Below are 16444 nucleotides of genomic sequence, written 5' to 3'. Positions count from 1 at the left end.
GTCCACATAAGCTAACCAAGCCAAATTTGCGTCCTTTTTTTCCAACATCCTAGGGATTCTAAAGGTACCCAGACTTTGTGGGTTCCCCTGAAGGAGGCCAAGAAATTGGCCAAAATACAGTGAAATTTTCGTTTTTTTCAAAAAAATTGGAAAAAGTGGCTGCAGAAGGAGGCTTGTGGTTTTTCCCCTGAAAATGGCATCAACAAAGGGTTTGTGGTGCTAAACTCAGCAGCTTCCCAGCTTTCAGGAACAGGCAGACTTGAATCAGAAAACCCAATTTTTCAACACAATTGTGGCATTTTACTGGGGCATACCCCATTTGTGCAATTTTTTGTGCTTTCAGCCTCCTTCCAGTCAGTGACAGGAATGGTCATGAAACCAATGCTGGATCCCAGAAACCTAAACATTTCTGAAAAGTAGACAAAATTCTGAATTCAGCAAGGGGTCATTTGTGTAGATCCTACAAGGGTTTCCTACAGAAAATAACAGCTGAAAAAGAAAAATATTTAAATTGAGGTGAAAAAAACATAAATTTTTCTCTACGTTTTACTCTGTAACTTTTCCCTGCAATGTCAGATTATCGAAAGCAATATACCGTTACGTCTGCTGGACTCCTCTGGTTGCGGGGATATATAGGGTTTGTAGGTTCATCAAGAACCCGAGGAACCCAGAGCCAATAAATGAGCTGCACCCTGCAGTGCGTTTTCATTCTATACCGGGTATACAGCAATTCATTTGCTGAAATATAAGGAGTAAAAAATTGCTATCAAGAAAACCTTTGCATTTCCAAAAAGGGCACAAGATAAGGTGTTGAGGAGCAGTGGTTATTTGCACATCTCTGAATTCCGGGGTGACCATAGTAGCACGTGAATTACAGGGAATTTCTCAAATAGATGTCTTTTTTACACACACTCCTATATTTGGAAGGAAAAAATGTAGAGAAAGACAAGGGGCAATAGTACTTGTTTTGCTAATCTATGTTCCCCCAAGTCTCCCGATAAAAATGGTACCTCACTTGTGTGGGTAGGCCTAGCGCCCGCGACAGGATATGCCCCAAAACACAACGTGGACACATCACAGAAAACAGAGCTGTTTTTAGCAAAGTGACTACCTGTAGATTTTGGCCTCTAGCTCAGCCGCCACCTAGGGAAACCTACCAAACCTGTGCATTTCTGAAAACTAGAGACCTAGGGGAATCCAAGGAGGGGTGACTTGTGTAGCTCGGACCAGGTTCTGTTACCCAGAATCCTTTGCAAACCTCAAAATTTAGCTAAAAAAACACATGTTCCACACATTTCTGTGGCAGAAAGTTCTGGAATCTGAGAGGAGCCACAAATTTCCTTCCACCCAGCGTTCCCCCACGTCTCCCGATAAAAACGATACCTCACTTGTGTGGGTAGGCCTAGCGCCCGCGACAGGATATGCCCCAAAACACAACGTGGACATATCACAGAAAACAGAGCTGTTTTTAGCAAAGTGACTACCTGTAGATTTTGGCCTCTAGCTCAGCCGCCACCTAGGGAAACCTACCAAACCTGTACATTTCTGAAAACTAGAGACCTAGGGGAATCCAAGGAGGGGTGACTGGCGGGGCTCGGACCTGGTTCTGTTACCCAGAATCCTTTGCAAACCTAAAAAATTGGCTAAAAAAACACATGTTCCTCACATTTCTGTGGCAGAAAGTTCTGGAATCTGAGAGGAGCCACAAATTTCCTTCCACCCAGCGTTCCCCCACGTCTCCCGATAAAAATGATACCTCACTTGCGTGGGTAGGCCTAGCGCCCGCGACAGGATATGCCCCAAAACACAACGTGGACATATCACAGAAAACAGAGCTGTTTTTAGCAAAGTGACTACCTGTAGATTTTGGCCTCTAGCTCAGCCGCCACCTAGGGAAACCTACCAAACCTGTACATTTCTGAAAACTAGAGACCTAGGGGAATCCAAGGTGGGGTGACTGGCGGGGCTCGGACCTGGTTCTGTTACCCAGAATCCTTTGCAAACCTAAAAAATTGGCTAAAAAAACACATGTTCCTCACATTTCTGTTGCAGAAAGTTCTGGAATCTGAGAGGAGCCACAAATTTCCTTCCACCCAGCGTTCCCCCACGTCTCCCGATAAAAATGATACCTCACTTGCGTGGGTAGGCCTAGCGCCCGCGACAAGATATGCCCCAAAACACAACGTGGACATATCACAGAAAACAGAGCTGTTTTTAGCAAAGTGACTACCTGTAGATTTTGGCCTCTAGCTCAGCCGCCACCTAGGGAAACCTACCAAACCTGTACATTTCTGAAAACTAGAGACCTAGGGGAATCCAAGGAGGGGTGACTGGCGGGGCTCGGACCTGGTTCTGTTACCCAGAATCCTTTGCAAACCTCAAAAATTGGCTAAAAAAACACATGTTCCTCACATTTCTGTGGCAGAAAGTTCTGGAATCTGAGAGGAGCCACAAATTTCCTTCCACCCAGCGTTCCCCCACGTCTCCCGATAAAAATGATACCTCACTTGCATGGGTAGGCCTAGCGCCCGCGACAGGATATGCCCCAAAACACAACGTGGACATATCACAGAAAACAGAGCTGTTTTTAGCAAAGTGACTACCTGTAGATTTTGGCCTCTAGCTCAGCCGCCACCTAGGGAAACCTACCAAACCTGTACATTTCTGAAAACTAGAGACCATGGGGAATCCAAGGTGGGGTGACTGGCGGGGCTCGGACCTGGTTCTGTTACCCAGAATCCTTTGCAAACCTAAAAAATTGGCTAAAAAAACACATGTTCCTCACATTTCTGTTGCAGAAAGTTCTGGAATCTGAGAGGAGCCACAAATTTCCTTCCACCCAGCGTTCCCCCACGTCTCCCGATAAAAATGATACCTCACTTGCGTGGGTAGGCCTAGCGCCCGCGACAAGATATGCCCCAAAACACAACGTGGACATATCACAGAAAACAGAGCTGTTTTTAGCAAAGTGACTACCTGTAGATTTTGGCCTCTAGCTCAGCCGCCACCTAGGGAAACCTACCAAACCTGTACATTTCTGAAAACTAGAGACCTAGGGGAATCCAAGGAGGGGTGACTGGCGGGGCTCGGACCTGGTTCTGTTACCCAGAATCCTTTGCAAACCTAAAAAATTGGCTAAAAAAACACATGTTCCTCACATTTCTGTGGCAGAAAGTTCTGGAATCTGAGAGGAGCCACAAATTTCCTTCCACCCAGCGTTCCCCCACGTCTCCCGATAAAAATGATACCTCACTTGCGTGGGTAGGCCTAGCGCCCGCGACAGGATATGCCCCAAAACACAACGTGGACATATCACAGAAAACAGAGCTGTTTTTAGCAAAGTGACTACCTGTAGATTTTGGCCTCTAGCTCAGCCGCCACCTAGGGAAACCTACCAAACCTGTACATTTCTGAAAACTAGAGACCATGGGGAATCCAAGGTGGGGTGACTGGCGGGGCTCGGACCTGGTTCTGTTACCCAGAATCCTTTGCAAACCTAAAAAATTGGCTAAAAAAACACATGTTCCTCACATTTCTGTTGCAGAAAGTTCTGGAATCTGAGAGGAGCCACAAATTTCCTTCCACCCAGCGTTCCCCCACGTCTCCCGATAAAAATGATACCTCACTTGCGTGGGTAGGCCTAGCGCCCGCGACAAGATATGCCCCAAAACACAACGTGGACATATCACAGAAAACAGAGCTGTTTTTAGCAAAGTGACTACCTGTAGATTTTGGCCTCTAGCTCAGCCGCCACCTAGGGAAACCTACCAAACCTGTACATTTCTGAAAACTAGAGACCTAGGGGAATCCAAGGAGGGGTGACTGGCGGGGCTCGGACCTGGTTCTGTTACCCAGAATCCTTTGCAAACCTAAAAAATTGGCTAAAAAAACACATGTTCCTCACATTTCTGTGGCAGAAAGTTCTGGAATCTGAGAGGAGCCACAAATTTCCTTCCACCCAGCGTTCCCCCACGTCTCCCGATAAAAATGATACCTCACTTGCGTGGGTAGGCCTAGCGCCCGCGACAGGATATGCCCCAAAACACAACGTGGACATATCACAGAAAACAGAGCTGTTTTTAGCAAAGTGACTACCTGTAGATTTTGGCCTCTAGCTCAGCCGCCACCTAGGGAAACCTACCAAACCTGTACATTTCTGAAAACTAGAGACCTAGGGGAATCCAAGGAGGGGTGACTGGCGGGGCTCGGACCTGGTTCTGTTACCCAGAATCCTTTGCAAACCTAAAAAATTGGCTAAAAAAACACATGTTCCTCACATTTCTGTGGCAGAAAGTTCTGGAATCTGAGAGGAGCCACAAATTTCCTTCCACCCAGCGTTCCCCCACGTCTCCCGATAAAAATGATACCTCACTTGCGTGGGTAGGCCTAGCGCCCGCGACAGGATATGCCCCAAAACACAACGTGGACATATCACAGAAAACAGAGCTGTTTTTAGCAAAGTGACTACCTGTAGATTTTGGCCTCTAGCTCAGCCGCCACCTAGGGAAACCTACCAAACCTGTACATTTCTGAAAACTAGAGACCTAGGGGAATCCAAGGAGGGGTGACTGGCGGGGCTCGGACCTGGTTCTGTTACCCAGAATCCTTTGCAAACCTCAAAAATTGGCTAAAAAAACACATGTTCCTCACATTTCTGTGGCAGAAAGTTCTGGAATCTGAGAGGAGCCACAAATTTCCTTCCACCCAGCGTTCCCCCACGTCTCCCGATAAAAATGATACCTCACTTGCGTGGGTAGGCCTAGCGCCCGCGACAGGAAACGCCCCAAAGCGCAACGTGGACACAACCAAAATTTTTGAAGAAAACAGTGCCTACCTGTGGATTTTGGCCTGTAGCTCAGCCGGCACCTAGGGAAACCTACCAAACCTGTGCATTTCTGAAAACTAGAGACCTAGGGGAATCCAAGGAGGGGTGACTTGCGGGGCTCGGACCAGGTTTTGTTACCCAGAATCCTTTGCAAACCTCAAAATTTGGCCAAAAAAACACTTTTTCCTCTCATTTCTGTGGCAGAAAGTTCTGGAATCTGAGAGGAGCCACAAATTTCCTTCCACCCACCATTCCCCCAAGTCTCCCGATAAAAATGATACCTCACTTGTGTGGGTGGGCCAGGTGCCTGCAACAGAATAAGGCCCAAAACCTGAAGAGATAGAAGGGAGAGGTATTTTTGCAATATATCATTTTGATGTGTGCACATACGTCCGTGATGTGCCAAACACTAAAATAGTGAAAAGAAACACACTTAGGTTATGTGAAGAAGACCCCTCACCCACCAACCAAGTTGGTGGCATGCTTCATCATCGGGGTCCCACCCGAGGCACCTAGCGTGTCACAGGTGTGCTGCGACGCCTGATTACAGCGGAGCAGGTTTTGTCATTTTTTACAACACATACTGGTTGGATTTGGCACGAGGGTGAGTGATGGTTCAGTGGATCAAATTTTATTAACAAGAGATTTCACAAAAATGAAATGCACTGCTAATAACTGAAAGGCAAAAAAGTGAACCAATGACTCACAGCTCGTGAGCTGTAAAGCCGCGACAAGGCACCAACCGCTTTACAGTCCATTCACACACCTTTCATACATGACACGCACAAGACCATTCACACCGCCAGCCACGGGCCCAGCACATTACAACACTCACATCGACAGACCGCGCCACTCAAGGGCCCATCACTTACATACGCCCACATGCCTGATACAAGAATCACACCAGCTGATGGGAGTGTGGACTGCCGTTTGGCTGGCACCGCCAGCCAAGCGCCACCCCACGCACACCGCCAGCCAAGCGCCACCCCACGCACACCGCCAGCCAAGCGCCACCCCACGCACACCGCAATCACTTTTTTTAATTTATAAACAACAAATAAACTACTAATTATAAAATAGGCACTAAACTACAAACACAAAACCTCAAACTAAATACACGACAGATGCCAACCGTGAAACATATGAAAATATAAAACAGACAGCTTACGCTCACGGTATTTCCCAAAAGTTTTTCCTTGTGTGGTAACTTCTAAAACAGCTGGGCACACACAGCCCAGGCTTTGAAGGGCATTCGGGGCAGTACATCCGGCTCTCCCTCCGGATTGATCTCCGGGCACATACTCTACATTTCTTTGTGGGCATGTCTTTTTTGGGAGTGGGAGGAATGTGATCTGGAAAGTGCCGATCTTTCAATCTAGCCACATCCTCCACCACTTCTACTCTAGGAACTCTTGCCGGTTCCACCACAATAAGGCTTTCTATCACCGACTCCTGAAATTTAACAAAAGTCATCCTTGACTCAGGTGAACAATCCTTGTATACAATAAAGGCATTAAAAGTTGCCAAATGAAATAAATGTAGGGCCAACTTTTTATACCACACATACGACTTACGAAGAGCAGTGTAAGGTTCCAACCTCTGATCTACTCTATCAACACCACCCATGTGCCTATTGTAGTCCAAAATGCACGCAGGTTTGCGCACTTCCGCAACCTGACCCCAAACAGCCACAGGGGAAGTACTCTCATCGTGGATGGTCGATAGCATGAACACATCCCTCCTGTCTGAAAATTTCATAGCTAACAGCTCATTATTCCGCAAGGCACTGCACTGTCCCCTCTCAAGTTTTTTACAGACAAGCTCCCTTGGATAGCCTTTGCGGTTAGAACGGATTGTGCCACAAGCAACAGTGTCCACCCTAAACAACTCCTTGAACAACTGCACTCCAGTGTAGAAATTATCTACGTACAAATGGTGACCTTTGTTAAACAGCCGTCTAGCAAGTTCCCACACAATTTTTCCGCTAACTCCAAAAGTGGCCGGACAACCAGGAGGGTCAATACTGGAATCCCTACCAGTGTAGACCCGGAAATTATAAACATATCCTGTACTGCTTTCTGACAGCAGATACAATTTAATCCCATACCGTGCCCTCTTACTAGGGATGTACTGCTTAAAAACTAAACGCCCCTTGAAAAGGACCAAAGACTCGTCCACACTTATCTCTTTGCCTGGAACATAGACCTCTGAAAACCGATCCACAAAATGATCAAGGACAGGCCTAATCTTAAAAAGGCGGTCACAATCAGGGTGATCTCGTGGCAAGGCTAAAGCATTGTCTACAAAATGCAGCATACGAAGAAGAAGCAAATACCGATTACGTGTCATAGTTGCAGGAAATATAGCAGTTGCCATCAAGGGACTAGTAGACCAATAAGAAGCCAGTGACGGCTTCCTGATCAACCCCATCAAAAAAGTCAAACCTAAAAACCTTTTCATCTCTTCCAGATATGTGGGAACCCAATGAGTAGCTCTAGACTGAGGCTTAAGTCTGGCAGCGTTGTCCCGCAAATATTGCTCTGCATACACATTTGTCTGCTCCACAATCTCTTCCAAAAATACATCGTCCATAAACAAGTGAAAGAATTGGACAGGCAGAAAGTTTTCCGTATTAACTCTACACCCTGGGAGACCAGTAAATGCAGGTAACTGTGGCTGCTCCATGTTTGGGGCAATCCAGGTGTCAGGTCTTCCAATGGGAAACCCTGCAGCCCCAGGCTGCTGCACTCTTGGCACATCAATGTCCTCCTCTAACACAGGCCCTTCATCTGCACTGAGAGTAGCTTCCTCATCAGAAGAATGCTCTTGGACAGAAAACTCACTTCCAGAATCTCCTGCTTCCTCCTCTGCCTCAGATGCAGAGTCAGTGTCGTAATCATGGTCTGAAGACGACTCAAAGAGCATGCGAACAACCTGCTGAGCGGTCACTTTGCGGCTAGCCATGATCCTAACAACAAATGGATTGCCAACAACAACTAGCACTAAAATAAGTAATGAACAAAGTGTAGCTTTATCACAAAGAGTTATGTACTACAAAAAACTATACCACACAGTTGCCTGAAATAGCTACTCACCAAGCAACTACTCTGCAATCACCAATGATATCCCACTAAAAAGAAAAAAGAAAAAAGCAATTTAGACATATGACAACACAAACACCACTGTGCTCAAATCTAAGGACAATGTCAAACACACAATACTGCATTTAGTACACCACCTACAAACATGTCAACAATACTCCTTTGGAGTAAATTGCGTTCACTTACCTAAAACATGCAACTATGCAAACCACTGGACAACTACTGCCAAAACCTCAAAGATCCACAGCAAAGGAAGCAAAAGCGTTGAACTAGAAGAAAAAGAAGAAATAAATTGTTATAATCACAAATACAAATACTTTGCCAGTTGACAAACACCCCACCACCAAGAACTTAGAAGTTGTCCCTGGTACCTAAGTGGATCCTGCCCCCCTCGGGGTAGATGGGCGTAAAAGAATTGGCCAATCGGACCCCAAGGGGGGCAGAAATGGGCAACACCTCTGTGCCCCCTTTCAGGGGGCGACCCTTCCCCAAGGGGTCGCCCCCAAAAACACACACAAAAAACGATATCCCTGGTGTCTAGTGGTTTTCGCCCCCCCCTGGGGGCAGATCCGCCGAAAAAACGGCCGATCTGCCCCCAGGGGGGGGCGAAATACAAATAAAAATTGCCCCGGGGGGGGGGGCGACCCTTGCCCAAGGGGTCGCCCCCAAAAACAAACATAAAAAAATATATCCCTGGTGTCTAGTGGTTTTCGCCCCCCCCCCTGGGGGCAGATCCGCCGAAAAATCGGCGAATCTGCCCCCAGGGGGGGGCGAAATACAAATAAAAATTGCCCCCGGGGGGGGGGCGACCCTTGCCCAAGGGGTCGCCCCCAAAAACACACACAAAAAACGATATCCCTGGTGTCTAGTGGTTTTCGCCCCCCCCTGGGGGCAGATCCGCCAAAAAAAACGGCCGATCTGCCCCCAGGGGGGGGCGAAATACAAATAAAAATTGCCCCCGGGGGGGGCGACCCTTGCCCAAGGGGTCGCCCCCAAAAACAAACATAAAACAATACATCCCTGGTGTCTAGTGGTTTTCGCGCCCCCCCTGGGAGCAGATCCGCCGAAAAAACGGCCGATCTGCCCCCAGGGGGGGGGGCGAAATCCAAATAAAAATTGCCCCCGGGGGGGGCGACCCTTGCCCAAGGGGTCGCCCCCAAATTTAGTCAAACAGAAAATCCCTGGTGGCTAGTGGAGATTCCTGCTCCACGATCGCAGGCCCTGCCCGCGATCGTGGAGCAGGAATCTTGAGAAAACAGACACAGGGGGAAAGGAAAAACCCTTTCCTTTCCCCCCATGTCTGTTTTCTCAAACCCCCCGCCCCCCAAAAACGGAGAGGACTCACCTTAGAGCTCCTGCTCCGAAGACGCGCTGGAAGCAAATGGCTTCCAGCGCGCCGGCAACACTCGATGACGTCAGCGCGCTGAGCGCGCGCTGACGTCATCGGATTGCCGTGGGGGGGGGAGGGGGTGGAAGGGGAAGGTCTTCCCCTTCCATCCCCGCCTGGGGGGGGAAGGGGGGTGCACGGGGGGCGCGCTAGCGCGCCCCCAAGTTCCCCTGTGCCATGGACGAGATGATCTCGTCCAAGGCACAGGGGAACTGTAGCCTTGGACGAGATCATCTCGTCCAAGGCACAGAACAGGTTAAAATATAGACCCTCTTGCAGCATCAATACAAGATACTGTATGTTATTTACTTCATTTACAAAAATCAAATTTAGCATTTTCTTCAATAAAAATACATCTTACTGCAATTTCAGCATATTTACAAAATATACAACATAACTCTTTATTTAGAGTTCCTGTCATCAAGGCTTTCATGGAAGGCTTAAAACGCATCATTCCACCCAGAACCCCACCAGTTCCTTCTTGGAATCTAAATATAGTGCTTACAAGACCTATGGGACCACCATTTGAGCGTATGCACTTGTGTCAAATTCAATTTCTAACATGGAAAGTTGCCTTCCTAGTGGCAATTACTTCTTTAAGAAGAGTAAGTGAAATCCAAGCCTTTACTCTTGAGGAACCTTTCTCCAAATACACAAACATAAAGTTGTACTGAGAACTAATCCTAAATTTCTACCAAAAGTTGTATCACCATTTCATATCAATCAAACAGTGGAACTACTAGTCTTCTTCCCACAGCCAGATTCTGTGGCAGAAAGAGCTCTACATACATTAGATATCAAAAGAACTTTAATGTACTATATAGACAGAACTAAACCATTTAGAAATACTAAACAACTATTTGTAGCTTTCCAAAAACCACATACAGACAATCCTATATCAAAACCAGGTTTAGCACGATAGATTGTAAGGTACATCCAAACATGCAATATCAAAGCAAAAAGACCGCTTTTAGTTACTCCCAAAGCACATTCTACACGAAAAAAAGGTGCAATAATGGCTTTTTTAGGGAATATACCAGTGGCTAAAATATGTAAAGCAGCTATCTGGTCAACACCACATACATTCACTAAACACTACTGTGTAGACGTATTATCACAACAACAAGCCACATTAGGTCAAGCTATTCTAAGAACATTATTTCAAACAACTTCATCTCCTACAGGCTGACCACAGCTAATTTATGGGAGGACAAACTGCTTTGTAGTCTGTGCACAACATGTGTACCTGAAGCTACACACGTCATCGAACAGAAAATGTCACTTACCCAGTGTACATCTGTTCGTGGCATGTTCTGCTGCAGATTCAAATGCACCCTCCCTCCTCCCCAGAAGCCTGTAGTCATTTAAGTTACAAACATTTGTACATATGTATATACATTTACATTAGCATGGACATCTCTTACTTTGGACCTATATACTCTATCACTCCTTCCTTTACCCTCTGCGGGAAAAATCAATCTAACAATGGAGTTGATGCCCATGCGCAATGGAACCGAAGAGGAGGAGTCACTCGATCTCGTGACTCGAAAAACACTTCTTCGAAGAAAAACAACTTGTAACACTCCGAGCCCCACACTAGATGGTGGACTAATGCACAGCATGTGAATCTGCAGCAGAACATGCCACGAACAGATGTACACTGGGTAAGTGACATATTATATATATATATATATATATATATATATATATATATATATATATATATATATATATATATATATATATATATATATATATATATATATATATATATATATATATATATATATATATATATATATATATATATGATAGAAAATAGTGAGGGACCTAGGGGAGGGCCAAACCCTATACTAAAATAGTGGAATGTGAAGTGAAGTCCCTCACCCAAGGAAGATATGGAGTCATTAGAGGGAAGCTGGAAGAACTAGGGACCCAAAGAGGTGAGTACCTGAGTGACCCCCCCCCCCAAGCAACCAGGAGAGCAGAGCTAAGTACATGGTCTTCCCAAGGACTAACAAGAGGACTTAGAAATGGATTGTGCAAGAACAGAACCAGGCAAGAAGAAACCAAAAGTGGATTCTGGAAGAAGAGAACCTGCAAAAGAAGGAGACAGAGGTCAGTCCACGATGGAGTGTCCTGTCAGGGCAGGATTAAGGGAGTCCCTAAATAGCCCTAAAACGGGGTTTGGTCACCTTGCAGGGTGACCACCTATCAGGAGGGTGATCTGACGTCACCTGCCTCACCTGGCCACTTAGATCCTCCCCAAGGCCCTCTGCCTATCTTGGTTTCAAGATGGCAGAATAGAGTGACCACCTAGAGGAGCTCTGGACACCACCCCTGGGGTGGTGATGGACAGAGTTAGTTGTCACTCCCCTTTCCTTTGTCCAGTTTCACGCCAGAGCAGGGACATGTGGTCCTTGAGCTGGTGCAAACCGTTTTATGCAAGGAGGGCACCAAATGTTCCCTTCAAAGCAAACTGGTGGCTTGGGGAGGCTACTCCTCCCAAGCCTTGTAACACCTATTTCCAAGGGAGAAGGTGTTGCCTCCCTCTCCCACAGGTAATCCTTTGTTCTGCCTTCCACTGCTCGAGCTGGTCAAGCAGCAGGAGGACTGAAACCTGACTGAAGGGTGGCAGCAGCGCAGGCCGCCTGAAAAGCCCTAGACTGGTAGGAGCAATACAGGGGGGGTCCTCTAAGGAGCCCCCAGATTGCATGGAATCATGCAACCAATACTGGCAACAGTGTTGGGGTATGATTCCGACATGTTTGATACCAAACATGCCCAGGTTCAGGGTTACCATTATGTAGCAGTACGTGGGTAAAATAGCTTCCCTGCACTTTCGAAGTCCAGTGTAATGGAACTAGAGTTCATAGGGGCACCTCTGCTCATGCAGGGGTGCCCTCACACACAGGGACCTGTACCCTGCCCTCTGGGCTAGGAGGGCCTACCTTATGGGTGACTTTCAGTGACCCGGTGTAGTGACCTGTGGTGAAAGGGTGCATGCACCTTTTCACACAGGCTACAGTGGCAGGCCTACAGACACATTTTGCAAGGGCTCCCATGGGTAGCATAATCCATGCTGCAGCCCATGGGAACCTCTGGTGTCCCAATGCCCTAGGTACCATATACTCGGGACTTATAAGGGGACACCAGTATGTCAATTGTGTAAGTAACCAAATTTGAAGGGAGAGAGCACAGTCACTGGGGTTTTGCTTAGCAGGATCCCAGTGAAAACAGTCTAAGCACACTGATAGGCAAAAAGTGGAGCTAACCATGCCAAAAGAAGATACTTTCCTACAGACTGTGCTTATTTTTTCTGCATCAACCATTTACTGTGAGCAACAGACTCATATGGGAAAGACGGAGGAAGAGAAAAACAAAAAAGCGATACAAACGGAGAAAGCAGAAAACTGCAAGAGTGAGGTGAAGGGGCAGGGAGAGGCTGTGAATGGATTAAAGAGGCCCGAGATGGCTTTAGTATTACGCTGCCTCTGTATTCTGTTCTTGCACATTTATGTGCAGCAGGCGCATGTCTCAAAGGGGAGCTTTGGGCACCGGCATGTTTTTATTTACAAATTAAGCCACTCTGTGTCAGTGGGTAAATGTACATATTAGCCAAGATTCTTATGAATCAGCTATTTTACCAGTAAGTGAAAGCATTTAACACTGGCAAAAGATCAAATATAATTAGTAATACTCCCAGATTTTCTACTGTGTACAAAATGATTAGATCAGACTTAAAACATGCTTTTAAACTCTGCATCTTCAATTCAGGCACACAAAAAGTAAAACGAGGGGAGAAGAAACAATATTTTAGTGGCATCCCTAAACAACAAAACCTAAGCAGAATATTGCTAGAGCAGTCTTTCATGCTACAACCTTGTATGACAAAGTTATATTGTGTTGTCCCTTCAGTAGGAAAGAAATATGAATTATTCTCGCTCAATTTTTTTTTCATTCAGTGGCATTTGAGTTTGGATTGCGCAGGTGTTTCTATGTTTACACTTATGAGGCATTTTCTCTTTTATGTGTTGTTTTATCAGATATTAACCTAAAACAGGACAGCCTATTTATAACTTGCAGTTCTAAACGTATAATCGGTACCAGGGTTATTGTGAAATGTGATAAAATGGTAGCTCATCCTTGCAGTGGAATAGTTTTGTCATACACACTTCCAGCTCAGAAGGGTAGAGTTTTGCATACTGAGATCTCCTTTTTATACCATTGCCCGTTTCTTAACTATTCAAAATGAATGTATGTACCACTCCTCTCTTTTATTTTACAGTTCACTCTGTAACCTTACTCCTGAACCTGCTTGCTTGCCTGGCCTGGTTCATAGCTGTACCTAGCAGTGGTGTGAACTTTGGCCTCTCCATCTTGTGGTTCGTTTTATTCACCCCTTGTGCCTTCGTCTGTTGGTACCGGCCTATCTACAAAGCTTTCAAGTGAGTACTATCCGGAGATCTGTGGGGATAAGGAAGTCTATCCAAGTTCTGTCAGTACTTAAATTATTTTTGTCTGTGTATGTGTGTCTCATTCGCCTCTCGTTGTTCTCTATTTTCCCTTTTATTTCTTTGTTTCAATAATTGATCTTGCTGCTTCTTGATTCTCATTTTTTTGTCATCTAACAGTAATGCATCTCTCCCCAGGGGGTCACATTGATTCAGATAGTTGGTGCAAGAGCGGCACACTAGTGGCCGTGTGCTATATACAAATGCTAGACAAAATATGGTTCTTATTTCAGCTGTGTTCAACATTTGAAGAAAAACATTTTGACACACAGCACATCCCTTTATTTGCATCTTCTGTACTTTGAGGTGCTTCTTGCGTCTCCAGGCTCCTGATTTCTCATCCCACAACCTAAATGTCTACTTTTCTGCCTATTACACCTTCCTTTTGTTTCTGATATCTTGTTTACTGCATGTCTGTTATTATTCTGTTTCCCATAGTCCATGTGTTTTATCTATCTCTCTCGTTCCAACCTAGGTTAAATATACATTGTGATTTTCTAACTCATTCTCCCGCTCACTCTGCCCTCACCCACTGGAACAGCATTCCTCTTCACTCTAATACCACATCAAACAAGCGCTCTCCAGCCCCTTTAACTGTTCCTGAATCACCCCTTTGAGTTGTCCCACCCTCCAAACCAATTACATTCCTCCCTCTGAGTTGCTGCTGCATGTAATCCAAGGCTCAGCCCACTCACCACACCCCTCCATCAAGTTCCACCTGTGTTAGTCTTCCTATCCAGATACAACCATTCACAACCTCATGAGCCAATCTGTAGTTTCTCCCCTGCCTCCATCATTCAACTGTCAGTCTGACTTCTTACTTCATTTTTAGATCCCCTTTCTCTACAAGCGCTTATCTCAATTTGATTGAGGGAGCACTCTTTTTTTTTTTTTTTTTTTTTTTTTTTGTAGGCTTATCTTTCCAATTTGTCATCCTGCTGAAATTCATGAGCCTTCTTTTCTGACCAAACTAGTAAATAAAGAATGATTTGCTACTCTTTCCATTGACTCACAAGCTTTTTTATCTTGACTGCCAATCTTCTTCACTGCCAAGGGTGAACCACTCGCTCAGTTTAATATCCTCATGATAATGTCCTGTTATGTCCTTTATACCTGATTTCATCTTTCTGTTGTAGGTCGGATAGCTCTTTCAATTTCTTCGTCTTCTTCTTCATCTTCTTCTGCCAGATTGCCATCTACATCATCCAGGCAATTGGCTTTTCCAGCTGGGGTGTCAGGTGAGTCCCTCCTATTTCTCATTGACTACCCTCCAGCGTTGATTGTGTTGGCCTGTTGGGCTTCCTTAAATATAAATTTGCCACATTTGCATGAAGTCAGGAAAGCCTGCAGCGAAACATTGCTGCATAACCACAATAGAAGAGTTGCCTGACAGTTGGGCTACAGTGGTTTCCATATCTGCTTACCTTATTCGGTTCTTCAGATCAGAGAGCCATAACTGTACTGGGATAGTTTGTCTTAACTTCTCTCTGTTTGAGGTAGTACATTGACACCAGAGGCGCTGCTCTTGTCTGAGGCAGTATTTACCAGAGATTGGCATTTGGCAGAGGAGCAAGAGTTGCAGTAGACATGACAAAAGCTCCAACTGAGTAAGGGAAACTGCATAAAACATATTTTGGCAAACGTTGACCAGCCAGGTATTGTTTTAATTGAATGTGTTAGTGTAATTACATAATGAGCCTATCACTGAACTGTAACATGGTGACTATGAAGGCTATGGCACAGTTTACATTGAATGCAAGACATTTGGCTGCAAAGGAGAATAGTTTCATTTTTTTTCATTAGGCATCAGAATTTTTTCTGCTTGATTTTCTGATGATGCTGAACTTTACAAAACTCCATAATTGTTAAGCATACTCTTGTGGTTTTTCAAAGTACATATTGTCAACAGTTATTGGGCCTGATTCACAAAGATAAACGTAGACCAAAAGTCTAATTTTAGACCTAAAGTCTAACTTTACTCGTAGTAAAGTTAGACTACTGGTTTAAGTTTAGACTGTTGGTTTAAGTTTAGACTGAACGTCTAACCCTAGTCTAAACTTAGACTTTTGGTCTAAGTTTACCTTTGTGATGGGGCGCATTGTCTCGGTCTCTTTTTGATATGCTCACGTTTGGGATCATATATATATTGCACGGATGTTCTTTTGAAGAGACCCTCGAATCTAGTGTGCTGAAGCTCTGTGGGGTGTAGTTTGACTCTAGAAAACTGCCAAAACATAAAATAAAAATGGTTTGGCCTCTTAGTTTCCTCCATCGCATTCAACTGATACGCTGCTTATGTCTTGCACTGCACTCTGCCTCTCTACTACTACCAACAACATTATCTGTGCCCATGACCTTCACATTTTTAACGCATGTGTCATATGGTACCCATGTTTGCCTTGCTATCAACGCTGCCAAAGATTTTAATTTGAGACAAGTGAAAGTGAACTTTGCCAACAGAGGTTTTATATTCTACAGTGCTGAAATAAATGTGCCTCTTAGCATCGTTATTAGCTTTTAGATGTCTTCTATAAGGTGTCTAAAGGTTCTGTAATTGTTACATTTAGGTTTCAGATGATGTCATGTTTTTGACTGTATCTAACAATCTCTCTTTGTT

At 45.1% G+C, this 16444-nt stretch overlaps 1 protein-coding gene across 1 annotated transcript in view; it reads left to right on the top strand.

Annotated features, from left to right (window-relative positions):
* The window catches only part of SCAMP2 (secretory carrier membrane protein 2), a 173325-nt gene that overhangs the window by 136562 nt on the left and 20319 nt on the right, over positions 1–16444 (top strand). Inside the window, exons 6-7 of the mRNA XM_069222145.1 lie at positions 13602–13761; positions 14964–15065. Coding sequence (XP_069078246.1) covers positions 13602–13761; positions 14964–15065 — 262 coding nt within the window. The remainder of the gene's footprint in view (positions 1–13601; positions 13762–14963; positions 15066–16444) is intronic.

Source organism: Pleurodeles waltl, chromosome 3_1 (genome assembly GCF_031143425.1).
Source record: "Pleurodeles waltl isolate 20211129_DDA chromosome 3_1, aPleWal1.hap1.20221129, whole genome shotgun sequence".
NCBI classification, from domain to species: Eukaryota; Metazoa; Chordata; class Amphibia; order Caudata; family Salamandridae; genus Pleurodeles; species Pleurodeles waltl.
This window is presented reverse-complemented; position numbering and strand designations above follow the sequence as displayed.